The 27,476-nt window shown below is 38.6% G+C and overlaps 2 protein-coding genes across 2 annotated transcripts in view; both read right to left on the bottom strand.

The window, feature by feature from the left end:
- Window positions 1-4,535: 4,535 nt before the first annotated feature.
- On the bottom strand, window positions 4,536-5,810 carry LOC123514916 (tigger transposable element-derived protein 1-like). Its single transcript, XM_045273173.1, has one exon. It carries the CDS (start codon window positions 5,808-5,810, stop codon window positions 4,536-4,538), a length of 1,275 nt encoding a protein of 424 aa, XP_045129108.1.
- A 9,423-nt stretch (window positions 5,811-15,233) lies between these two features.
- The window catches only part of LOC123514706, a 32,357-nt gene continuing 20,114 nt past the window's right edge, over window positions 15,234-27,476 (bottom strand). Inside the window, exon 8 of the mRNA XM_045272770.1 lies at window positions 15,234-15,689. Within this exon, the coding sequence (XP_045128705.1) occupies window positions 15,537-15,689 (153 nt within the window). The 3' untranslated portion in view covers window positions 15,234-15,536. The remainder of the gene's footprint in view (window positions 15,690-27,476) is intronic.

The raw sequence follows: 27,476 nt of genomic DNA, 5'->3' as shown, positions 1-27,476 counted from the left end.
TAAGGCTTGTAAAAAGCTAATAGAAATAGAAATACTTATTTTTTTTTTTAACCCATGTGGTATGTTGGGGATCAGCCCAGAACGCATCCCCCCTATTTCCATTATTTCCTATGGGAAAATTACGTTCGCTTAACGAATTTTTGCTTTACGAACAGCTTTGACACCCCCTATCCTGTTCATTAAGCAGAGTATTACTGTATATATATATATATATATATATATATATATATATATATATATATATATATATATATATATAACGAATGTTTACACAACAAATTTTCGCCATAACGAATGTTTTGTTTTATTACCCTTAAATCACAAAACAAACACCAAATCCCGCTATAACAAAATTTTTATTGGGGAAATTTTGGCAGAGTTTGAAAACACCGATGAATCACCACCACCAGGACCCACTGCCGTGTCCGAATTTGACACATTTGGATTTTTTATTTTCATTTTTTTATTTTATATTTATTTATTATTTTTTACTCATCCTAGGACCCCGTACAACGAATTTTCGCATAATGATCACTTTTTTTAAACTTAACTCATTCGTTATGTGGGGTTTACCTATATATATATATATATATATATATATATATATATATATATATATATATATATATATATATATATACACAGTAATACTTCGAGCTACGAACGTTCCAACATACAATTTTTTCGATATACGACGAAAAATTTTATATAGTTTACGCTTCAAAATACGAAGATATCTTTAAGGTACGAATAGCCATCGGTAGGTGACACAGCAATCACTCAGCTACCCGCATCCACCTAAACATTCAGTTCGCGTTGTGTATCGTTGTTCATCCTTTGTGCATGTATGTGTCTGTGCTCCTCAGCAGTGTGTATTTTTTCTTAAGTTTTGTGAACTCAAGACCTCTTGATTATGGGTTCCAAAAGTAAGAATAAGAAGGCTGAAAAGAAGAAACTTAGAAGAATCTCGCAATGAATATGAAACACAAGATAATTGCAAAATATTGCGTATCTGTGACTTGGCCCTGTGCGCTAACGCTAGTAGTAACTGTAAAGTCAAACCATTGTTGGTGTATCATTCTGGCCCCATATCCATGAAACTGTCTTAGACCGATGGCATTGTCCTTAGCAAACCAAAATGGCGGCCATCGTGCCTACCTTGCCAGAAAACGCACTTAAAATTTTTCGTTGGCCCTAACATCATGCTTAGCGCTAGGACTGGGTTGACCCTGTTTTAGTAGCGCTATGGACGACGGAGCTGGATGTAAACAAACAACATGGCAGCGCCACGAGAGCAACAACCACATCAGCCAGGAAGATATCATCATAGAAGGGACGTTTTGCATGAGCTTAATGATGCTGAACTCATCAAGAGGTACAGATTGGACCGTGAAGGTATTTTATTTGTGACCAATCTTGTGAGGGAAGCCCTATGTAGTGAGACCAGTAGGTCAAACCCACTCACCCTAATCTTATCTAAGTAAAGGTAACCTAACCTTACAATCTATAAATCTAATTTGCCTACCGCCCTCCAAGTCAGTGAGTACTAGGGCCTATCATAGTGGGGATAGGATCACTGGTCTGCAGCCCTTACAGCAATAAACTTCAATTAAGAAAAAAAATACTAATAAAATGTTGGGTGCCATATTTTGATTTTACTACACATAGAAGCGGGAAGAGTTTAAATTTGTGACACATGGACATATATAAAATGTTTCAACTGAGCTGGAATGAGGAGCTCTAGGTACACCATGTGGTATTTAGTGAATACTTGGGCCTATCATAGTGTGGATAGGATCACTGCTCTGCAGCTCTTACAGCAATAAACTTTAATTAAGAAACAATTAATAAAATGTTGGGTGTCATATTTTGATTTTACTACACATAGAAGCATGAAGAGTTTTAATTTGTGACACATGGACATATATAAAATGTTTTCAAGTTAGCTTGAATGAGGAGCTCTAGGTGCACCATGTGGTATGATAGTAATGTAACTAATACCTTAAACTTCTCCTATAAAGTAATACTAAGTACTGTTTCTAACACATTAAAGCCTTACCTGATACAGTAGGTGGATAAGTGATGGCTAGAAAAGGCAAAATACTCGTACACTGCTGGCTGGAAAACGCGGGAACCTCTTTGAAGAGCTTGTGTGTAGCTGCTTGGAGTGTTTGCTCGTTACCAATGGGAATACATTTTAATGCATATATTTTTCTTCGGAAATATTTACTTTTATTCTATCTTACTTACTCGATACTTGTATTATGAAATTATATAAATAAAAGACAAAGAAAATGCTAGTATAATCATGTTTTCTTCAATATCACCAATGTCGATATTTTGTAAGCAATGCGTTCTAGCGCAAGCACGGTACATCAAAAGCGATCTAAGCACGACGACTTTCGACGGCCCTAAACCGTTGACCCTAAGCTAAGTACGATTTCAGACTTAACTCACATCGGCCTAAGACAGTTTCGTGGATATGGGCCCTGAGAACCCCAGGGCCTTTAAAGCACATTAGGTTTTTTTTTTTTTTTTTTTCATCTATGCCATGTGGGCTTTTCACAAAAATTTATGGGCTAAAGGGGATACTTTTTTTTGGCACCTCCTATCTCAAAGCCCACCGGCTAGGAAATCCTTGCCCCGAGTGAGGAAGCCCAAACTACACTCAGACCGTGGACAGGATTCGAACCCATGTGCTTGGAGACCCCGCGGACCCCAAAGCACGTATGGTTCCACTGTACCACGGCGTGCCAATAGTAAGCCATGGGTAACGCGCCAATTCCTCCTCTGTACTACATATACGAAGTTCTATCACAGTGTCGGTAAGTAGGAATGCCAGTTGGAAGTTTTCACTCACGCTAACTTGGCAGGTTTGGTGAGAAACACACAAAATAGCCTGTATTCACATACTGATTACACTTGGAAATTCAATAAATGAGTGAGTACAAATGGTGTTCTGGCGACAAGCAACTCCTCTTCTTTGCAATGCAAAAAACCAATAGTCTCTAGATGCTATGGTTACCAAAATATCACAGGTTGAATGAGGTGGTATCGTCGGTGTTCGTGGCCTTCTATCCGATCGGGTTTAGCAGCCTTGGCTAGAGCCATAGAAAACGGGCCCGTTCTCTCTCTCTCTCTCTCTCTCTCTCTCTCCTGTCGCCTGTTCTGATACCACTCTCATTCAGATGTTGTCTTCCTGCTACATGGCGAGAGACCTGAAGTGTAGAAGTAAGGTGCGTGGGAGAGATGGAGGAATCGGACACCGTGAAATCATGTCGCTATCACGTGGAATTGGTGACACAGTGATGTATAGCACATGTTTACTCCTGATGAATGTTGCCAGCTCACAAGCAAAAAAGACGGTAAGAAAATAGCCAAAATATAGCCCAAAAACGCCTAAATGTCTATAGACGTGCCCCAAGTCTTGCATGATGAACGTCTATCAACATGTCCCGAGTTTTGCAGGTTAAGTTGTTATTTTGGGCAATATAGTACATTTATATCATGCATACAATAAACATTGTACAGGCAACCCCCGCTTAACCAAGGGGTTACGTTCCAAAAAACCCTTAATTAAGCGAAACTTCGTTAAGCGAACTGATTATAACAAGTTTAACCGCTGACCTGAACTTCCATTGAGAGTAAACAAAGCGAGAGTGTATCATAGTACAATGAAAGGTTTAATGAAAATAGAAATTATAAAGTTAAACATTTAGGCAGTTTAATTTAAGTCATTATAATGTACACTCAACCCCCAGCTATCGCGAGTAATTGGTCCCTTAATATCGCCGTGATAGCTAAAAACTCGTTAAACATTTAGGCAGTTTAATTTGTCATTATAATGTACACTCAAACCCCAGCTATCGCGAGTAATTGGTCTCTTAATATCGCCGTGATAGCTAAAAACCCGTTAAACATTTAGGCAGTTTAATTTAAGTCATTATAATGTACACTCAACCCCCAGCTATCGCGAGTAATTGGTCCCTTAATATTGCCGCAATAGCTAAAAATGCAATAGCCATTGTTTAGAAATAATAAGGAAAAATAAAATTGGTTCTGGCCAGCCAGAGTAGCGACAAAATTCAACGAATTAGTACCTTGTTTTCCTCTCATCTTACCATTATTTATTGATACCGTTCACATTTCAATTTACTGAGTAAATACAGACATGAAATGCACAAAAACAAACAACAAAACAAAACAAAATAAACAAGTTTACCTTCGTGTGTTGATTTGTAGGTGGGAGGGGTGAGGGGGCTCCGAGGCGTTGGTGGTGGCTACTGGTTTCCACCACCCCTCCGATGAGTCAGATCATTCATGAAGCCATGAAATTCCTCATCACTGTCTTCATCAAAGAGAGAGCTCGAAGAGGAAGGTTGAGGATTGTCAGCAGGCTGGGCAGGTTGTTTTCGTTGCAGATAATCTGAGATTTTACGCTGCCTGAGATTGTTTACATGAGCGCGGTACATCTCATAAGGGAACAAAGCCTGGGTTATAGCTACAATCTTGCCCTCATTATTGATAAGAGTGTCCTATTCCAAGATGTGACGAATTTGAAGGCCATATTCAAGCAGCTTCTTTATTTCACTGATTGGCAGCCCTTTCTTTTCAACACCAGCTGTCTCCTCATTCTCATCAGGACTGGCTTCATCACACAAGGCATCCTCATTCAACATTTCTTGTGCACTGGGTGAATCGGGTCGTAACATTTCTAAGATGTCGTCGTCGGTAGTTTCAGCAAAACCAGAGCCAGGAACATGACGAGCCTCCAATGCAGCTGCCTCCACCTCTGCCGCCACTGTTTGTGGCTCGCCTGCTACCTTTACTTTCCTGTCCTCAGGCATGCCCTTGAGCAGATTATGCCACGCATGGTTGATTGTAGCAGGAGTAACGTCATTCCAGCACGACACTATTAAGTCAACAGCAGCCTTGACACTAAAACTTTTCCAATATTGTAGCACATGGCACTCTGATTCATTATCTCCCACTAGCTCTTCCTCCTCATTTTCACTTTCACTTTCAACCAGTTTCTGGAGAACAGTGGCATCTTCGGTGGCTGCCCGCATCATTCGAAACTGCCGGCGAGAAAAGGCAGCTTTAACCACTGAAATTACTTCCTGATCAAGTGGTTGTATTAGTGATGTGGTGTTAGGAGGCAAAAGCTCCACCCGAACATTGGGATGCACATTTGCAAGGAGTCTTGAGTGGCCAGGTGCATTATCCAAAACAAGGAGAATGTTGAAGCGGATGTTATTTCTCTTGCAGTATTCCTCGACCTCAGGAATGAAACAATTCTTCAGCCAGTCAAGACCAAGCTTGGCTGACACATATCCCTTTGCAGAACTAAGCCAGTGCACATTTAACTTGTTGATATCTTGACCCCTGTAAGCTCTGGGACATTTGGCACGATGAACAACTGTTGGCTTGAGTCTGCAACTTCCTGAAGCATTCATAGCCAGTAGTAAGGTGAAGCGTTCCTTAATTGCATTTCTTCCACGTACATGGGCTGATCTTGAAGAAATAAATGTGCGACATGGCATACTTTTCCAATAAAAGTTGGTCTCATCCATGTTGAAAATTTGATCAGGAGTGTATTGTCTGTCCTCAATTACATGACGCAGTTGTTCTGGGTATTGCCTGGCTGAATCCAAATCTGCACTTGCAGCTTCTTCAGAAATCTTGATGTTTTTTATCTTGCGTCGAGCTAAGAACCTGTCAAACCATCCTTTAGATGCAAAAAATACTGGTGGTTGTTTAATGCCCCACTTTGCTGCCACTCCTTTATAAATTTCCTTTGCTGTATCCATGGCATCCTTCGTGTCCAAATTTTGTTTTGCATGCGGTCAAAGTATTTGCTGAGGAGCTGCTCAGTCTTGAGAAGGACATGATTTGAACTTCGCACAGCATTATGTCCAGCAGTATCACTTTCAGGGTTCATATGTGGTCCTTCTTGAGGTAAATACCTCTCACTGTAGACTCGTTGATACCAAACTTAGCGCCCACTGAACTTTTACTTTGTCCACTTTCAACCAATTTCACTATCTCATATTTCACTGCATATGTAAGGTTCTTCCTCTTCTTAATTTCTTTCCCAGGCGCCGCTGTAGCCTTTCGCTGGGTCGGGTTGAGTGGTAGGGATCTCCCTGGGTGGCCAGGAGGGGGAGTAGAGGCCATTGTCTGGATATAATACACACGTGACCTTAAGGTTCACCATGACACGCACCACGCAGTCTACTGTGTCGGGGGAGCAGAGGAGTGGGGAAGCAGGAGTGTGCTGGGCAATCACAACCTAATGCGTCAATCAAATTCAGCCAATCAGCAAGTCAGATGATATGATGTAGCCTTCACGTCAACATCTGGGATAAAGAGTGATTCATGGGCCGCAATAGCTCCACTACGATCCGCGTTAGCAATGTAGGGGTGCTTTTTTATGTTCCCGCGATAGCTTTGAACCGCGTTAGCGAAACTCGTTATAGCTGGGGGTTGAGTGTACACTAATTATGTATGTAACTTTATAATGTTGATGATCTTAAATTTATGAAGGGAGGGAGAGTGAAATGGGAAAGACACTAACCACAACCTGTGGAATGTAAACAAAGGGCACATCATTATATCACATACAAAACTTATATACCACATTTCCACAAGGTTTTCCAGTTTATATATTGTAGAATCATGAGTTCAGGTGGTTCTTTTAGCTTGCAAGGAAGATAAGGTCTCACCAGCCTTCTTAATAGAGTCTGCTGACTTGAAAATAGTAGAGACAGTAGATGGAGTCAAGATGGTGGCAAGCAATGCTAATAGTTTTCTTGCCTCTCTCGTGTCTGTGAATAATATCCAGCTTCACTTCAAGAGAGAGAGACTTACTGGTCTTCTTAGCAATGCTAGGCGACATTGCAGGGCGTTTTGGTGGTAAGTTTAGCGAGGGAAGACGAGCTGCTGCTGACGCTGTTATTGTTTTGAACAGGTAGTGCGCGTATTGTCCACGAGAGGCGCTGGTTTATTCAAAAGCCTGTCAGCTTGCATGATGCAGCGGGGCTTTCAAACTTGAAAAAAATTACCTGGATAAAACTTCGTTAAAGCGAGTTTGGTGTTTGTTAAACAAGCAGATGGTAGTAAAATTAAACCTTCAGTGTAGCGAAATTTCGTTGTGTGAACCTTCTTTAAGCGGGGGTTGCCTGTATTTATCTTATACTAAATTATATTTGTTTGGTATTTAAAGCATGTCAATTGTTTTGGGGGGTAAATTCATATCACTAGAACGAATTAATTCTATTTCCATTAATTTCTATGGGAAAAATTGATTTGATATACAGGGGATCCACGCAATTCGACGGGGTTAGGGCGGTTTTTCATTGGTTGAATCAGCGTTTATTTGAATCATGAAGCAATTTTTCCCATAAGATACTGAAGAATTAGGGGGGGATTGGGACCAACCTCCAGCCTAGACCCCCTCAAAACATCACTATAACCTCTAGAAAACACTAACTTAAATTAAATCAGTACTACTAAAGGCTTCATTTACATCTAACTTTATTTTAAACACATTAGGGTGCTGCACAGTATGTTTTTGGAAATAAAAACACTTGCAGCAGTCTTGCGGTATTTGTCCCTGTTCTTCCACAAATTGTTAATACCTAGGGATACTTATTTACGTTGCAACAACACTGTGAGCTATACCTGCTTCACACTTTCCTATAAGCTCAAGCTTATCTTTGAAAGGCAGGTAATTGTGTTTCTTAGGGCTGGGGCTGGAGGTGGCTTTCCGTCGTCATGAGTCAGACGAAACGTTCTTTTTCCTCTAGAATATATTTTTAGTCAAATTAAGATCTATGTATTCTAATTAACACTTTTATAATGAAATTAATTTTCTTGTTAATTGAAATGATGCTATAATCTCAAATCAATAGAATCTTGATAAGTAAATGTAAATATATATATATATATATATATATATATATATATATATATATATATATATATATATATATATATATATATATATATATATATATATATATATATATATATATATATATATATATATATATATATATTTTTTTTTTTTTTTTTTTTTCCTAGCCTATCAGTGGAAAGTAGTTCAGTTTCTTTTTTTACATTTTTCTGGCTCTGTGACGTTCCAAGGCTTCTCTTCCAAGGAACAACTGGCCAAGATGAGCAGCTCTGTTGTTTATGAGTGGACAAAGCTGTCTGAAGAGTTTCTCATAGAGAGCATTAAAGGCCAAAAATAGCAATGAAAAATTAGCAACAACTTGTTGGGGGTGAAGGGGCCACCATGTTTGTTTACAGTTGACAAACGACACAAAGGCAGAAGCAAACTTCTGTATGATGACCACCATCAACAAAAGTTGACAGTCTTCAGAAAGTTGACAGAAAAAGTTCACAGAAAAGTGCTAGTGTGATGCCGCCTGTGACACACAGGGTAGTGTCTGTTTACAGTCTAGTCTGGCGGGTTTGCGGCGAATTTGGGGTGGCGGTGTATTTGACCGGGTGGGTGACGTGCGAGATATGAATGTCGAATTGGCAAGTCAGTCGGTTGAACCTTGAGGATTGGGTATCAATTAACTGAGTTCGAATTGGCGATAATTCAAACTGCGAACGGTCAAATCGCGAGGATCCCCTGTACAATTTTTTTTATATAGAACGATCATCACGGAACAAATTAATTTCATATGTCGAAGTACCATTGTGTATATATATATATATATATATATATATATATATATATATATATATATATATATATATATATATACAGTAATACTCCACTTAACGAAGGTTCGTCTAACGAATTTCCGGCTTAACGTACTATATAAAGTTAGACCAAAAAATCCGCATAACGTAAAACCACATTTGTTTAAGTGAATTTTCTGGGTTTGAATTTGCCGGGTGAAGGACCAAACACAGCAGCTTCGCTGTGATTGTCTGGCTCCCTGCCTCTGTCTGTAGCGCTCCTGGAGCTGGATCCAAGATTCTTTAACGTCAGAGCAACCTCCTGCCGCGAAATGGCATCCACGAATGCTTGGAGGGACGGTGACGAGGTTGCTATCTGGTTGCTCTGAGGTTGCTGGGAACACCACCTCTGGAGGTGGTGTTACTGTCTTATATATGCATTTATGTTTACAAAACAACATTTCTATTAGCTTTTTATAAATCTTGCCCCCAAGAAAGGATTGTTTTGTAATGCATTAAGTGAAATCTTACATGGAATACCAAAAAATAAAGCAGAGATGATGCGCGTGGTTGTGGCATCATCTTCCTCTCGTGCCCAGCATTTACCATGGCTCCCAAGCTCCCTTCTGCATCTCCAGCTGGCGGTGACACACCCAAGAGAACAAGGAAGACATATACACTGGAGGAAAAGCTGGAAGTCTTGGACTGGGCAGAAAAAGGCCAGCAAAACAGTGGTAATCGGACCGCATTGGGCATGAACGAAGCCACGGTAAGGTGCATAAAACGCAACGCAACGAAGATCTGAGAATCAGCTAGGCCAGGAGCTCCACTCAAAGGTAGCCAGTCGTCCTATGCTCGTCCTGTGGAGATGCAGAGAATGAAGAAGATGCTAGTTACATGCAAGCTGCATTGGAGTATCCTGCTGTGCTGCAGAAAATCATAGAAGACGGCGATTATTCCCTCACAGCAGCTAGCTTGTCTGAGTGTATGGACTTATTGGCGCAGTCAATGAAAATTCTCGAACAAAATTACCCAAATATTGAAAGAAGCACCGCCGTCTTCAGAGAGGTCTTGGATAAAATGACGTGCTATGAGGTTCTTCTCAAAGAAAAACAACAAAATAAAAAACAGCAATCGATAAACAAGCTTCTTCAGGCCGCACACACCGAGTCAAGTAACAGAATCGGAGACAGACGATGACAATAGTGACACATCAGAGGAGGAAGTAGCAAAATAGAGGAAGAAGGCACTAATAAAATAATTTTGTGTTTAAACATTTCCCTTTTTCATAGTCATTTTTATGTCTTTGTAAGTTTATTAATAAAAGCATTAATAAGCATAATAGAAATGTATTTAATGCAAATTGTATACGTACAGTGAAAGATTATTTTATTTTGAAAACATCCTTCAAAGTCTAGTGGTGGTGGTGGTGGTGGTGGTGGTGATGGTGATGGTGGTGGTGGTGGTAGTGGTGCGAGGACACCCCTGAGCCTCCCCCTGGAGGGCGAGGCTGTTCAACCAAGGGACGAAGTGGATGTGCTGGGAGTCACGCTCATGAGGATCGCGTGGCTGCTTGATGGAAAGGGGCTGGAGGTACTGTACAAAGCTCAGATCCACTCTTTTATACTAAAAAAAAAAAAGTCTAGGGAGTTGGATATTCATTCCTTACTTTATACGATTTTTACTTTATACAGTCCCTTCTGGAAAACATCTACTGTATCAATCGAGAACTACCTGTATATATATATATATATATATATATATATATATATATATATATATATATATATATATATATATATACAGGCAACCCCCATCTAACGAAGGGGTTACGTTCCTAAAAACACTTCGTTAAGCGAAACTTCGTTAAGCAAACCGATTATAACAAGTTTAACCCCTGATTTGGAGTTCCATTGAGAGTAAGCAAAGCGAGAGTGCATCATAGTACAGTAAAAGGTTTAATAAAAGTAAAAATTATGAAGTTAAACGTTTAGGTAATTTAATTTAAGTCATTATAATGTACACTAATGTATGTATGTACGTAACTTTATAATGTTGATAATCTTAACTTTATGAAGGGAGGGAGAGTGAAACGGGAAAGACACTAACCGGCAACCTGTGGAATGTAAACAAAGAGCGCATCATGGTACCGCATACAAAACTTATGTACCACATTTCCACAAGGCTTTCCATTTTATCCATTGTAGAGTCATGAGTTCAGGTGGTTCTTTTAGCTTGCAAGGAAGATACGGTCTCACTAGCCTTCTTAATAGAGTCTGCTGACTTGAAAATAGTAGACAGTAGATGGAGTCAAGATGGTAGCCAGCAATGTTATTAGTTTTCTGGCCTCTCTCGTGTCTGTGAATAATACATAGCTTCACTTCGAGAGTAAGACACTTCCTGGTCTTCTTAGGAACATTAGGCCACATTGCAGGGCGTTTTGGTGGTAAGTTGAACTAGGGAAGATGAGCTGCTGGTGACGCTGTTATGTTTTGATTGGAGAGTGAGTGGTGCGCGTGATCTTGATCTTGATCTTGATGCTACAGGTGACGCAGAATTTCTTCTGAGTCAGGCCTTTGTATCGGCAGCACCTGTGTTGTCCATGAGAGGTTTGATCTTGATCTTTATTCTACAGGTGTCTCAGGATTTCTCCTGAGGCAGGCCTTATTACCAGCAGCTCCTGATGTATTCAAAAGCCTGTCAGCTTGCATGATATGATGGGGCTTTCAAATTTGGAAAAAATTACCTGGATAAAACTTCGTTAAAGTGAGTTTGGTGTTCGTTTAACGAGCAGATGGTAATAAAATGAAACTTTCGTTGTAGCGAAATTTCATTGTGTGAACCTTCGTTAAAGGGGGTTGCCTGTATATATATATATATATATATATATATATATATATATATATATATATATATATATATATATATATATATATATATACAGGTAACTCGATTTACACGATAGATGCATTCCAAGAGGCATCGTGTATATCAAAATTCGCGTAAAACAAACTTGTAATTCTCATAAAAAACAATAGATAATAGGGGAGATGTGGGATGTGGTCCAAAAAAATTTGTACAAAATACTCTATTTATTTGGCTAAATTAACATGTTTTTATTATTTACCATTGTAAATACTAGAAGTGTATTTAAAGTAAAGAGAAAAGCAAGAAATAATAAGAGAAAGCAAAAAAAAAAAAAAAAGAGAAAACAACAAAGAATAAGTAAACATTGCTTTCACCACTCACACCACAGTCAGTCACCATCTTCCTCTGAGCTTTTCCACTTTATCAAAAGTCCACTTATCAAAAATAACCCCACAGTATAAAAGTAAACTCTAGTAAAAAAATAAACGCAGGACGCCAATGTCTTCACCCCTCACAAGCACTCGCCGTCGCTGTCCACCTCCTAGTCAAGGACGTCATCATCCATCTGCTCTTCCTCTGCTTCCACCGCTTCCACAGGATCATCCACATCCTCTTCTGGTACTACATCTTCCACTGGTGTTTTCTTGAAAAACTGCAGCATGGTGGTCTGGCACTTTTTCTTGGAAAATTCTTTTTGCAGCAGAGCACCCACCTATCGGCCAGCTGCGGAACTCTCTGGCACAGTTTGAAATTGCATCTGACGCTCAGTTTGAAAATGCGGTTGGCCCAAATCAAGTATAAGCAGTCTGATCGCGCAAATTTAATTAATTATAATGTTTTTTCAGTCACGTATTAACAAAAACGTGTAAATTAAACATGCGTAAATCAAGAGTTACCTGTATATATATATATATATATATATATATATATATATATATATATATATATATATATATATATATATATATATATAAAATCCTATTGCATCCTTTTTTTCAGATTTTCATAAGTAAATGCAAATTCTTTCTGGCTGCCAAGCTGTCTTTTGACCTCATAGACAAAATGAGCCACTGACAAAATTAAATGTGTTTACTAGATGTCTTTAAATGCTTCAGTTGAGTCTGGGGTCTAGGGTGTTTGTAGTGGTGCTGACAGTGCCACAAAAATATACCCAAGTACATACATCATCTCACATGTTCCCTCTACTACCTCATGACTGCAGGTGGATGGAAAGGTGACAGCACTACAGAAGATGCCTGCACAGTATGCCTATTATGGGCCAGGGGAGCAGCATGGTGCCTACCTCCTGCACCGCGCTGGGGGCAAGATTGTCAGGGTCACCTACACTGCTGACCAGAGAGGTTTTCGACCCAAGTTTAGGTCACACATCTATACCCATTTTCTCTTTAGATAAATAAATAAATCAATGAATACATGAATACACACACACATAGAAAAGGACCAGACTATAATGTGTATATTAATATCAGTCACGATGCATTTTACAAAAAATTGTTAATGTATTATCTTTCTACTGCAGATCCTTTAGCAGCAGTGCAGAACTGGATGCTTTCCTAGAGCAGCACAGTGTTCCCTCAGCCTTGAAGGGTGGCAACACCTCCCTGCACACCATTGGTGGCATACCCGCTATTGCTCCCATCCAGGATAACTCTTTGAATGATGCCTTACCAGCTGCTGATGAAGGGAGTAGTAGGTTGACGACACCCATTGGTGACCACTCTGCTGCACCAACTCTACACATCCTTTCTCCAACCACACCTGTAGATAATGACACCTCACCACCCACAGCCTCTAGCACCACTACCACTACTACTGTACCACAGCAACAAGGGACTACCACTACACCACCAGCTGAAGACTCTGCAGCCATCACCAAGGCACCACAGGAACCCATTACCACCCTGACATTGCCAGAGGATGATACATCCACCATATTGCCAAAAGAGCCAACCAGCGTCACCACCCTAACCCCAGGCCTCGACAACACCACTACCACTGCATCCCCCGGAGACAACAGCTTCACCATTACTACACCATTACCAGCAGACACCACCATCATCACATCACCTACAAACACTGCAAGCACTACTGAGGCAATTGACGACATGCAACCCACTGAAAAAGATCTGACATCATATCAAGACATCACCACATCACAGACAGAAGCCATCACATCATCTGAGGACACAATCATCATGACTACACCACCAGGCGACACTGCTGTCATTGCCATTACAGAAAGTGACACCACTACTGTTGCTCCTTCAGGCAGTGCTCTAGCCATCAGTGAAGGGTTTGAGGGGAATGTGGTCATCACTCTTGACCCTGATGCCACCCCCAACACAACCAATGCCAGTACCCTTGTACCCAATGTCACCAGTTTCTTTAGTGGTGATGCAACAGACAACAATATACAAACCACACCAAATGACACCAACACATTCAATCCTGCACCTCAAGGCAACACATTAGATGACATCACCCTCACCACCACACCGGACACTGCCTTCACAGACCCACTCAATGATATCACGTCTCTCACCAGTTCCGAGGAAACGACCACCATCCTTGACACACCCACTCCTACACACACCACCACCACATCACTTGATGATTCCAGTGAACACAACACCACCACCACTACAATGATTCTCCCTGACACAACATACCCTGCTACTTCAGTTACTGATGACATAACTATTACTCCCTCCACATTTGGTGACAACATTACTGTAACTACAGATAATCCCTCCTCACCCACTATAAGCACCAATGCCAATACTGATGCTGTTGCTATTACTATTAATGGTGTAACTACAATAAGCTCCTCCACTGATCCCTCCACACCAAGAGACAACACACCGAGTGAAAACATTGACACCTTCGGTTTTACAGATACAACCACCATGATAAGTGACATCCTTGTCACCAACCCTGTGACTGAGGCTACCATTATGTCAATAGACACAACCACCACCACAGAGACAGATGACACCACAATGACAGAGAATGATATATAACCTTCACCTTCACTACTGACCCCTAACATCATCATTACCTCTGAGGAAGATGAAGACATCTTCACTGCTCCACCTGCCGAGTCATTCTAGTTTGGCAGGGCACTCTCTCTACTTCAGCCTAGTGCTGCAAAGTAAAGCAAACACATCCCTCCAGAGATGAGGATGGCAGGTTAACTTCAAGGTAATGAAGGACTCATTGTCACCTTCAGGAACACCACAATGGTGCTCTTCAAATATTTTAGTAACTGCTGATTCCATTAAAAATAAAGAACATTTCTCTAGCATCACTGTTAGCATGATTAATTGTGTGGTTTTGAGCCATCAAGATGTACATACTATTACATGCCATGTTGGCCATGATTTACCCAAACACCATTCCTCATATCTCTTTTCTCCACAACATTATTGGCATTTTACATCAGATGGATATAAAATTCAATGGACACCATCTGTTTCTTCTTAACACTGTCCTTTCCACTCACTTGCTTAAGACCTATGGTGGGATAAAAGTAATTTGGCGTAATAACTACACAAAATCACAAAATGCTAGCACAACATGAGAAATGTTTCCATGATGATAAAAAAAAGTGAACTGGACACTTCAGTAACATTCAATCAAAATTAGTGCAATTTTTGTTAGTTTTTAATTTCATGTATCATATCAACACAAGATTGAAATAAGCTCTCATACTTACTTAGCACTCACATTGTGGACACAAGATTCATACCTTCACTGAGATGGAGGTGTGATAAAGAGGTCAGTTTCTGTAGACAGCATCTCCACTTGCCACTATATACTGAAGTTCAGAATACCTCTCAACACAATGGTGCACTTTGCTTACAAAAATCATAAAAATATCATACAAACAAACACATAAACACTTAATCAAATTTATAAATCACTTTTCTCACTGGTGGCATCACAGATCGCTACTTAAATTTTAGTTCTATTTGATCTAACTGTTTTGTAGTCCTTAAAAACTTGTTCCATATCATTGGGAAGGCAGGTCGTATTTTGCCTGGTTCTTCTTTTCTTGCCTTTACTTCTTCATTTAACCAGTGAAGAAAGTTCCTTGCAAGATTCTGAAAAAAGAGTAAATTATTTTTCAGGCTTGCATCATAAAGAACCTTCAGTCTAAGAGGAGCACAGTGATTTGCACCAAATTACCTCTCGCTGTGACTACTTTTACCATTGATAAATTAAAGTGGAAGTTCATTACCTTGGCCATCATTCCAATAACCATTCAAAACCACGTAAAAGAGTTAATACTGAGATAAATTATCTAAGGGATAAGTGACACGACACGCGTGTGTGTAATTCACCACAGTCGTCTGCTGGTCACCCATCCAATCTTCCCCATTACGGAGCGAGCTCAGAGCTCATAGACCTCTGAGACCACAACACACACTCCACACACCAGGAAAGCGAGGCCACAACCCCTCAAGTTACATCCCGTACTTATTTACTGCTAGGTGAAGAGGTGGTACACATTAAGAGGCTTGCCCATTTGCCTCGCTGCTTTCCGGGACTCAAACCCGGACCCTCTCGATTGTGAGTCGAGCGCGTGTGTGTGTGTGTGTGTGTGTGTGTGTGTGTGTGTGTGTGTGTGTGTGTGTGTGTGTGTGTGTGTGTGTGTGTGTGTGTGTGTGTGTTCAAGTTCAAGTTCACCATATTATTCCAAAACAATGCATATATATATGAAGAAAAAATACATTCGTTGAAAGGTTTGCAGAAATAAATCTCATTATGCAGACCTGTGGACATTATACATGATTTATTTCACTCAGTCCAAAATTGTAACAATACACTCTTGAAAATCCTCTAAAAAAGATAACATTATAAGTCTGAAAATTTATAAACCCTAGCAATATGAAAAAAAAAAAAGCCATTTATTCAGGAAATTGTTGTACGCATGATAAATCAATAATACGTATAATTCTATTGTATACATACATGAGCATTACTGTAACGATTGAAGATGATAAAAGATGCTCTTTTACTCTAAATTTGAAGCTATTGACTGACAATGTATTATATTCACATTTTATTGATAGAGAAGTGTATTCCAAACTTCAGAACCAAGACACATAGTAGAATTTCAAAGGAGTGTAGTTCTAAAAGAAAAAAACATATTTATCTGGTTATTACGAGTGACACGAGAATGTTCTTGAATAGAAAAAATGTCAGCATTATTTTTTAATGATTTGAAAATATTGAGTAAGAGGAAAAATTTATGAATGTAGCTTAACTTAAGTAATTTTAAGTTGGAAAATATTTCCTGTCGAGTCATATTTTTGCTTGTAGAATATCATTCTTAAAATAGATTTCTGATTTTTGAGTAATACATCTTGGAAAGATGACCATGTACAACCCCAAATAGAAATACAATACATTCATCTAGAGTAACACAGTGTATAGTAAAGAATTAGCATTGATTCTACAATTAATTTACCTGTAACATGATACAATATTTCAGTGAGTTTTGATAAAGTTACAGACATATTAACAATATGTTCCCTCCAATTTAGATAATCATCAACTGTAACTCCTAAAAATTTTGTAGTTTTAACATGATTAACAATGTGATTACCTAGTTTTGCTGGCGCTAAGTTATGAACCAAAGACCTATTCTGAAACAGCATAACATGTGTTTTATCAATATTTAATTTCAACTTGTTAGCTTTAATCCAATTATTGACATTATTTAACTCCTGGGATAATTTTGAGTGAACAACATGGAGGTCAGAATCGGTGATTGTGAAACAACTGTCATCAGCATACATAGTAAAATGAGCATTACAACTAGAATTACAATATCATTAATGTAGATCAAGAATAAAATTGGACCTAGTATTGAGCCTTGAGGCACACCTTGTTTAATAAATTTGTACTCAGAAAAAATATTACATATTACAAAAGACTAATTGTTTGCGGTTAGATAAATAACTTTTCAAAAGATTAAAACATGGTCCCCTAACACCAACATCATTTAACTAGTAAAATGTCATGGTTTAGTGTGTCAAAGGCTTTGGAAATATCAAGAAACACATTTACAACAAAATACTTCCTGTCTTATTCAGTATATACCTTTGAAATAAAATTCAGAACTGTTGCCTGTGTAGACAATTTTTTTTTCCTAAATCCAAACTGGCTTTTTATTATTAGATTATTGTCCTCAAGAAAAGCACAGAGTCGATGTGCAATGGCCTTTTCAAAGATTTTACTAATAGATGGAAAGATAGATATTAGTCTGTAATTATCAATTACATATTTGTCCCCAGACTTGTGAATATGTAAGACTTTTGCTATTTTCATTTTCATCAGGGAAAACACCATGATGGAAAGATAAATCTATAATATGCGTAAGTGTAGTCAAAATGCTACCCAGTGTTTATTTTAATAAAGAGGCACTAATTTCATCAAAGTGTGTGTGTGTGTGTGTGTGTGTGTGTGTGTGTGTGTGTGTGTGTGTGTATTTACCTAGTTGTATTGTACAGTGTTCGAGCGGGACTCATAGTGTCCTGTCTCCATATCTCCATTTATCTAGTTTTTCTTTACATTTATGCACACTATGTGCTATGACAATTCCATTACCCAATGCATTCCAATTTTCCACCGTTCTGTGTGGAAAACTGTATTTTCCAATATCCTTCACACACTGCCTCATCCTGATCTTCTTTTCATGTCCTCTTGTCCTTCCATCTTTATCTATCTTTTCAATATCATTTACTATCTTATACATTGTTATTAGGTCCCTGCGTTCTCTTCTATCTTGTAAAGTTGGCAGTCCCATTTCCTTCAGTCATTCTTCGTATGTGAGGTCTTTTAATTACGGCACCATCTTTGTAGCAATCTTCTGTATCCTTTCCAGTTTTCTTATATCCTTTTTAGAGCTGGGAGACCAGACCATAGCTGCATATTCCAGCCTTAGGTTTATCATGCTTGTGATGATTTTTTTCATCATATCTATCCATGTAATGAAATACCACTCTTATATTAGTCAAAATCTTATATGATAGTCCAAATATTGTAATATTGTAGAACAGATTGGTGGGTGGGTGGTGTAAAGAAACTCAGGGAGAGCAGGAGCACTTTATTTCTCTTACGTTTCACCCATAGGGCTTCTTCAGAGAGAATGACAGGCAGGCAGGTAGAGCAGTATATATACATGTCAGGAGAATCACGCTGCGGTGTGCTGGAGAATGGAGCGCGCAGATTGGTTGCTTTCGGGAGGCATCCCAGTCGCCCCGATGGTGAGCTGGAAGAATTTGTTTGCCTTTCCTGCACAGCAGCGCAGCTCACCATCGGGGCGACTGGGAGGCCTCACGAAAGCAACCAATCTGCGTGCTCCATTCTCCAGCACACCGCGGCGTGATTCTCCTGACATGTATATATACTGCTCTACCTGCCTGCCTGTCAGTGTATATATACTGTGTCTCCTTCTCTCCCTGAGTTTTTTACACCACCCACCCACCATAGTCCAAATATCTTGCTTATATGTTTATCAGGTCTCAGATTTTCTTGTATGATCACTCCAAGATCTTTTTCCTCTTTAGTCTTACTTATTTGCTCCTCTCCCATCAAATAGTTCCATACTGGTCTTCTATTACTCTTTCATAGTTCTATTATGTGGCATTTCTTGGCATTAAACTCCAATTTCCACTTCTTGCTTCATTCATAGACCTTGTTTATATCTTCTTGCAACAGCAGATAGTCCTCTTTGGTTTTGATAACTCTTAGCAACTTTGAATCATCAACGAATAAATTTATATAACTGTTTATCCAAACGTGAATGTCGTTTACATAAACCTGAAACATAATGAGGGCTAACACTGACCCTTGTGGCACTCCACTAGTTGCTTTACCCCAAGATGAGTCTGTATCTCTAATCACAGTTCTCATTTCCCTATCCTTCAAAAAATCTCTTGTCCATTCGAGCAAGGTTCCACGCAGTCCTCTTATGTACTCTAGTTTCCAAAGAAGTCTTCTGTGCGGGACTTTATCAAAAGCCTTTTTAATGTCCAGGTATACTGTGTCTACCCATCTATCTCTGTTTTCAAGTCCTGCAATAACTCTCAAGTGGAACTTTCCCTTCATTTATTGAACTTATAATTATTTCCCAAATTGGATCCAGTAATTGCTCTTTACATTTTAACACCCAGCCTGATACACTATCTGGTTCCATTGCTTTTCTGACTTCCAACTTATCCAGTAATCTTCCAATGTCCTCTTTGTGCACTGCTATCTCCTGTAATCCTTGGCAATCCAATGTCCTATTAGGTTCTGTGAAGTCATCTTCTGCAGTGAATACCGTTTTGAAGCTCTCATTCATTATTTCACACATTTCCTTCTATGTTTGGTATGTCTTCCCTTCTTTAATTATTTTTTCAATTGCTTCCTTATTCTTTGTTTTGCCGTTTATAAACTTGTAGAAAAGTTTAGATTCATCCTTGCTTTTATCCACTACATCTTTCTCAAACTTTCTTTCTTCCTCTGTCCTTACTCTAATATATTAATTTCTTGTATCTTTGTACTGCCGACTATTATGCTCATTTCCCTGCTTTAAGAGTTTTTTCCACGTTTTATCTTTTGCCTTTTTTGCTTGTATGCATTGTTGTTATAAAGTAGAAAACTGTTTTTCATCCTCCACTAAACCTTCCGACACTTAAATTTTCTTCAAGTACATTTATTTTTCTTCAAGCTATAAACTTGTATATCTATTGAGTTAGTGAAAAAAAGTACTTGTTTTGTCATTTTTTTCTTTCTTTTGCCTTTGCCTGATTCTTGTATGCATCTAGCATTGTACCAAGCATGTATTTTTTCTTAACTCTATAAACAGGAACAAACTTTTTTACTCCATTGTATTTCTGTAAGAATATATCATATTTCTCTTGTACTGTCTTCCCACACATAATATTACTCCACTCAATATCAGCAAAATAACTCCTTAATTTTTCAAAATCCGCTCTTGCATAATTTAATCTCTCTCCTTTATAGTCCTCTCTGTAACTTATCTCATCTTCCTCCTGCATTTGCATCTCTAATGTCACATGATCACTTTTCCCCATTGGACTAAGGTATTGTATTATTGGAGGGGACTCTGGTTTCTTTGTGAAAACTAGGTCAAGCAATATTGGTTCTTCTTCCCCCCTATACCTTGTTGACTCCTCCATCCACTGGTCCACTGCATTAACCATAGTCAACTGTAACACTTTCTTACTTCACTGCCCAGCATTATCCATTACTTCCATCTCTCTCCAGTTTATTTTTTTACAGTTAAAGTTTCCAACTAAGAATATTCTTCTATCTCTTCTCATCATGTTATCTAGGCACTTTATCTTTTCATATCTTTATGCGCTTCTGATCCCCATGTATTAGTCTTGGTGGAACATCTGTAACTATAATTTTTCTGTTCTTCAAATCTTCTGTTCTTATTGTTACTTCCACTTTGTCCTCACCATATTCCATATCCTCAACACATATATTATCACGAACCATTATTAGCACTCCTCCTCCCTCTTTATCCTTCCTGTCCCTCCTCCAGGCATTATATCCCTCCTCTTTAAAGTTGATATGTATCTCATTCTTCAGTTTTGTTTCAAAGATACACATTACATCTGGCTTTTTCTCTTTCAAATAATCCCAAACTTCCAATATGCTTGATAACAAACCATCTATGTTAGTATAAGTCACTCTTAATTTATTGTCTCCTCCACGACCTCCTCTTTTTTCCTTAGGTACCACTTCTTTAGTCTCATATCGAGAACCCTCCAGTAAAAATTCTTCTTCTCTATCTCTGTCCTTTTCTTGTTTTTTTCCTTAGCTTCACTTCTTAGCACTTTCTCCTTTTCCCTTTCCTCTAAGTTCATATTTCCTTTTATCCATATTTCCTTGTGATTGATATCATCGGCCAGCTTCCCTTTTCTAGTCATAATTTCCTCTACAGCCACTTGAGATCTCAGTTTCACCTTCATTAGTCTCTTACCCCCTTACTGTACCTTCCCAGCCTAATCACTTCTTCCACCTCCTGGTCAAATTCTTGTGTGCTGTCTTGTATTCGTTTGATAACAGTTTTGGCCATTTCCCTTTCTTTACGTCCTCTTGTGAACTTATTTGGATTTTTCTTTTCCCTCATCCTGTAAATCACGAAGCTTTTTTTTCTTGTCCACTGCATCCGGCACCAAATCTTTCTTTTCCTTGGTAACTTCTATTACAGCAACTTTTGTGTTTTCCTGAATTTGTCTCCTTATCACTTCTGAAAATTTGTCTTTTTCCTCTTCTTGCTCCTGTTTCCATTCATTTCTTAGTTCTTTCAATTTGTTATCACCTAGACCACCTTTCTGCCCTGTCTGTAATCCCGTCCTGCACTTTATCCTCCAAGCTCTTTAAAGAGCTTACATAATTTTGGCATGTGGTTTTTAGAACATCATTTTGCTTCCTTATTTCCAGAATCTCCTCTTTCAATTCCTGGTTTATTGCACTGACTGACTTTCTCACATTCAGCTACTCTCAATTTCAGGGCTGTGTTCTCCGTTAGCAGTCAGTCTCCTCCTTCATATATCTTAATTCTCTTTGTACATTAATAAGCTTTCTCATATTACCTCGTTCATCCCAGAAACCCAAGAAATCCTTTTCCATAGTATCATCAGTCAATTTCCTTAAACCAATAGGGGTTTCTATAAAGCGTTGGTTTTCACTCGGCGTATGTTTTGATTCTGCCATGCACCTGGCAGCACTACTTGGTTCCATCTCTCTCTTGTTATTCATTCCTTATATGTGATCTAACACTTATTTCATTTGGAGATATGAGAACCTATGGCCCCCTCTCTCCCTGTACATACGTCTAAGCCTGAGTCCAACTCCTTTTGTAGTAATCTCTGCGAGCTGCTCATATGCGTGCGTCCTGCTCAACGGCTGCGTTCCATATGTGTGTGTGTGTATTTACCAAGTTATATTGTAAAGGGTTCAAACGAGGTTCATGGTGTCCTGTCTTCATGTCTCCATTTATCCAATTTTTTCTTACAGTTATGCACATTATGTGCTGTAACAAATTCATTATTCAATGCATTCCACTTCACCATTCTGTGTGGAAAACTGTATTTTCCAATATCCTTCACACACTGCCTCATCCTGATCTTTACATGACCTCTTGTCTTTCTATCTTCTGTCACCAGCACCAGGTCTTCCTTGTCTATCTTTTCAATGCCACTGACTATCTTGTACATTGTTATTAAGTCTCCTCATTCTCTTCTATCTTGTAAGGTTGGTAATCCCATTTCCTTCAGCCGTTCTTCATGTGTTAGGTCCTTTAGTTCTAATACCATCTTTGTAGTAATCATCTGTATCCGTTCTAATCTTCTTATATCTTTTTTAGAGTTCGGAAACCACACCACAGCTGCATATTCCAGTTCTGGACGTATCATGCTTGTGATGATTTTTTTCATCATATCTTTGTCCACGAACTGAAATGCCACTCTTATATTAGTCAACATTTTATATGATAATCCAAATATCTTGCTTATGTGTTTATCGGGGTTCAGATTTTTCTGCATAATCACTCCCAGATCTTTTTCCTATTTAGTCTTCATTATTTTTTCCTCTCCCATCAAATAGTTCTATACCAGTCTTCTTTTCCTCTTTCCTAATTCCATTACGTGACATTTCTTGGCAAGGAACTCTAATATACACTTCTTGCTCCACTCACAGATTTTGTTTATATCTTCCTGTAGCAGCAAACAGTCCTCCTGGGTTTTGATTACTCTTAGGAGCTTTGCATCATCAGCAAATAAATTAATATAACTGTTTATCCCATCGTGAATGTTGTTTAGATAAATTTGAAACATAATGGGGGCTAACACTGACCCTTGTGGTACTACATTACTTTACCCCAAGATGAGTATACACCTCTGATCACAGTTCTCATCTCCCTGTCCTTCAAATAATCCCTTGTTCATTCTAACAAAGTTCCTCGCAGTCCTCCCATGTTCTCTAGTTTCCAGTGTAGTTTTCCATGAAGGACTTCATCAAAAAGCCTTTTTTATGTCCGGGTATACTGTGTCCACCCATCCATCTCTGCTTTCCAGTCCTTCTATTACTCTCGAGTAGAAGCGTAATAAGTTCAACACACATGTCCTGTCCTGAACCCAAATTGTATGTTTAATATAACTTGTTCTTCTTCCAGATGTTTACCCAAATTTTTTTTATTTTATAATTATTTCACACAACTTCCCCATAATGCTTGTAAGTGACACCGGTCTGTAATTTGATGGTTCAGTTGCCTTTCCTCCTTTAAATATTGGTATTATGTTGGCTCTCTTCCATTCTCGTGAAACTTTCCCTTCATTTAGTGAACTTGTAATTATTTCCCAAATTGGATCCAGTAGTTGCTCTTTACATTCTTTTAGCACCCATCCTGGTACACCATCTGGCCCCATTGCTTTTCTGACACCCAAATTATTTAATAATCTTCCAATATCCTCTTTGTGGACTGATTTCCTATAATCCTTGGCAATGCTGTCCTATTATGTTCTGTAAAATCTTCTACAGTGATTACCATTTTGAAGCTCTCATTCATTATTTCACACATTTCCTTCTCTGTTTGGTAAGTCTTCCCTCCTTTAATTATTTTTTTCTATTGTTTCCTTTTTCTTTATTTAGCCATTTATAAATTTGTAGAAAAGTTTAGGTTCATCTTTGCTTTTACTCAACACATTTTTCTCAAAGTTTCTTTCTTCCTCTTTCCTTACTCTAATATATTCATTTATCGCATCCTTATACTGTTCTTTGTTATTGTCATTTCTCTGGTTTAAGAGTTTCTTCCAAGCTTTATCTTTTGCCTTTTTAGCTTCTGTGCATCTAGTATTGTACCAAGCATGTATTTTTTTTTTTTCTTAACTCTATAAAAAGGTAAGTATTTCTTTACTCTTTGTTACATTTCTGTAACGATATTTCATATTTCCCTTGTATTGTTCTTTTGTACATAATGTTTCTCCATTCAATGTCAGCAAAAAAGTTCCTTAATTTTTCAAAATCTGCTCTTGCATAATTTAATCTCTCTTTTTTAGTCATCTTTGTATCTTATCCCATCCTCCTCCTGTATTTCCAGCTCTAATGTCACATGATCACTTCTTCCCATTGGAGGAAGGTATTATATGTTGGGAGGGGCCTCGGGTTTCTTTGTCAAGCAATAATGGCTCTTCTTCCCCCCTGTACCTTGTTGACTCCTCCACCCACTAGTCTATTGTATTTACCATAGTCAACTGTAACACCTCGCTCCACTGTCTTTTTTTTTGTCTGTCTAGCATTATCCATTACTTTCATCTCTCTCCAATTTACTTTTTGAGTTAAAGTTTCCAATAAAAAAAGTATTCTTCCATCTCTTCTCATCATATTATCTAAGCACTTAATCACCTCTCTTTACATATCTTTATGTTCCTCAGTTCCCCATGTATTTGTCTTAGGTGGCACATATATAACTATAATTTTTCTTTTTTTCAATTCCTGTTTTGATTGTTACTCCCATTACTACTTCCACCTTGCCCTCACCATATTGCACATCCTCCACACATATGTTATCACGAACAATTATTAGCACTCCTCCACTCCTTTACCCTTCCTGCCTCTTCTCCAGCTATTATATCCCTCCTCCTTAAAGTTAACATGGATCTCCGCTCTTAGTTTTGTTTCAACGATGCACATTACAGCCGGCTTTTTTTCTCTCAAATAATCCCTAACCTCCAACACACTGGATAACAACCCATCTATATTAGTATAAGTCACTCTTAATCTCTTGCCTCCTCCATGACTTCCTCATTCTTCCATAGATACCTCTTGTTTAGTCTCATATCTAGAACCCTCCAGTAGAAATTCCTTTTCTCGATCTCCATCCTTTTCTCGTTTTTTCCTTAGCTTCATTTCTTAGCACTTTCTCCTTTTCCGTATCCTCTAGATTCATATCTCTTTTTATCCATATATCTTTATGTTCAGTATCATCGGCCAGTTTCCTTTTCCTTGTCATAATTTTCTCCACCGATCTCATTCTTACTTTCATTAGTCTCCTAACTCCTTCACTAAATCTTCCCAACCTGGTCACTTCCTCCACCTCCTGTTCCAGCTTCTGTGTGCTGTCCTGGACCTGTCTGATAATAGTTTTTTGCCAATTCTCTCTCTTCACACTCTCTCATGAACTTGTTTGGATTTTTTTTCCTTCATCCCAAAAATCACAAAACATTTCCTCTTATCCACTGTATCACTCATTAGATCTTCTTTTTCCTTAATTACTTGTATAACAGCATTTTTTATTTTTCCCTGAATTTGTCTCTTTACTACCTCTGAAAATTTAACTTTTTCCTCTTCCTGTTTTTGTTTCCATGCATTTCGTAATTCCTTCAGCTTGTTTTCACCCAATCCTACATCTACTCTGTCCTCAATCCCATCCTGTACTTTATTCTGCAAGCTCATTAAGGAGTCATCATAGTTGTGACATGTAGCTTTTAGAATATGATTTTGTTTCTTTATCTCTTGTATCTCCTACCTTAATCCCTGATTGATTACACTGACCTTCTCACATTCAACTAATCTCAATCTCAACTCTTTTTCTGTTATCAGTCTGTCCTGCTTGTCCATTAAACTCAACATCATTTCTTTCATGTACCTTATTGCCTCTTTCATCTCTAAATCCAGAAAAGTCCTTATCCATATTATCCTCAGTCAGTCTCCTCAGTCCAACAGGTGTTTCAATAAATCGCTGATTTTCACAAGATGTCGTTTGTTTTGATGTCATACATCTAGCCGCACCACTCAGTTCCATTTCTCTCTCCATTTTTCCATCTATACAATCAAAAACTTACTTATCATGGAAACAGGAGAACCCAATGACCTCCTACCCTCCCCCCCATACATATGTCAAGTTCCAATGCCTGCTGAAGTGCTCCCCCTGGGAGCTGCTCAGCAAGTCTTGTCAGCACAGTGTCAACAGAGTGTATATGTGTGTGTGTGTGTGTGTGTGTGTGTGTGTGTGTGTGTGTGTGTGTGTGTGTGTGTGTGTGTGTGTGTGTGTGTGTGTATTTACCTAGTTGTATTTACCTAGTTGTAGTTTTACAGGGCCTGGGCTTTATGCTCGTGTGGCCCCGTCTCCATATCTACACTTATCTAATCTTACTTTAAAAGTATGCACACTCGTTGCAGACACTACTTCTTCATTTAAACTGTTCCACATCTCAATACATCTCTGCGGGAAACTATATCTTTTAATATCTCTCAGACATCTTCCTTTCTCAGCTTTTTACTATGCGATCTTGTGCTTCGGATGTCATATTCTTCTCTCAGGATCAGTTTCTCATTATCCACTTGGTCCATTCCATTGATCAATTTATAAACTTGTATCAGGTCTCCTCTCTCCCTTCTTTGTTCCAGGGTTGGTAGATCCATAGCCTTTAGTCTCTCCTCATATGTCATCCCTTCAAATTCTGGAACCATTCTTGTAGCCATTTTTGTAGCTCTCCAATTTCCTTATGTGTTTCTTTTATGAGGGGTCCACACTACTCCTGCATATTCCAATCTGGGTCTTATTATAGTACTTATCAATTTCTTCATCATTTCTTTGTCCATGTAGTGAAATGCTACTCCAATATTCCTCAGCAAATTATATGTTTCTCTAAAAATTCCATCAATATGGCTTACTGGTTGATTGTTTTCTTCTATCGTCACTCCTAAGTCCTTTTCCTTTTTAACTTTCTCCAATTCTACTCCATCTCCCATCTTATAGATTCTCACAGGTCATCTTTCACTCTTTCTCATTTCCATGACATGGCTTTTGTTCACGTTGAATTCCATTTCCCACTTTTTACTCCATTCCCAGATCTTATTTA

Source organism: Portunus trituberculatus, chromosome 38, assembly GCF_017591435.1.
Source record: "Portunus trituberculatus isolate SZX2019 chromosome 38, ASM1759143v1, whole genome shotgun sequence".
Taxonomy (NCBI): domain Eukaryota; kingdom Metazoa; phylum Arthropoda; class Malacostraca; order Decapoda; family Portunidae; genus Portunus; species Portunus trituberculatus.
This window is presented reverse-complemented; position numbering and strand designations above follow the sequence as displayed.

What these genes read in the sequence shown, in the direction of transcription:
- LOC123514916 (XM_045273173.1), bottom strand. Translation starts at nt 5,810, where the DNA reads ATGGATACAGCAAAGGAAATTTATAAAGGAGTGGCAGCAAAGTGGGGC.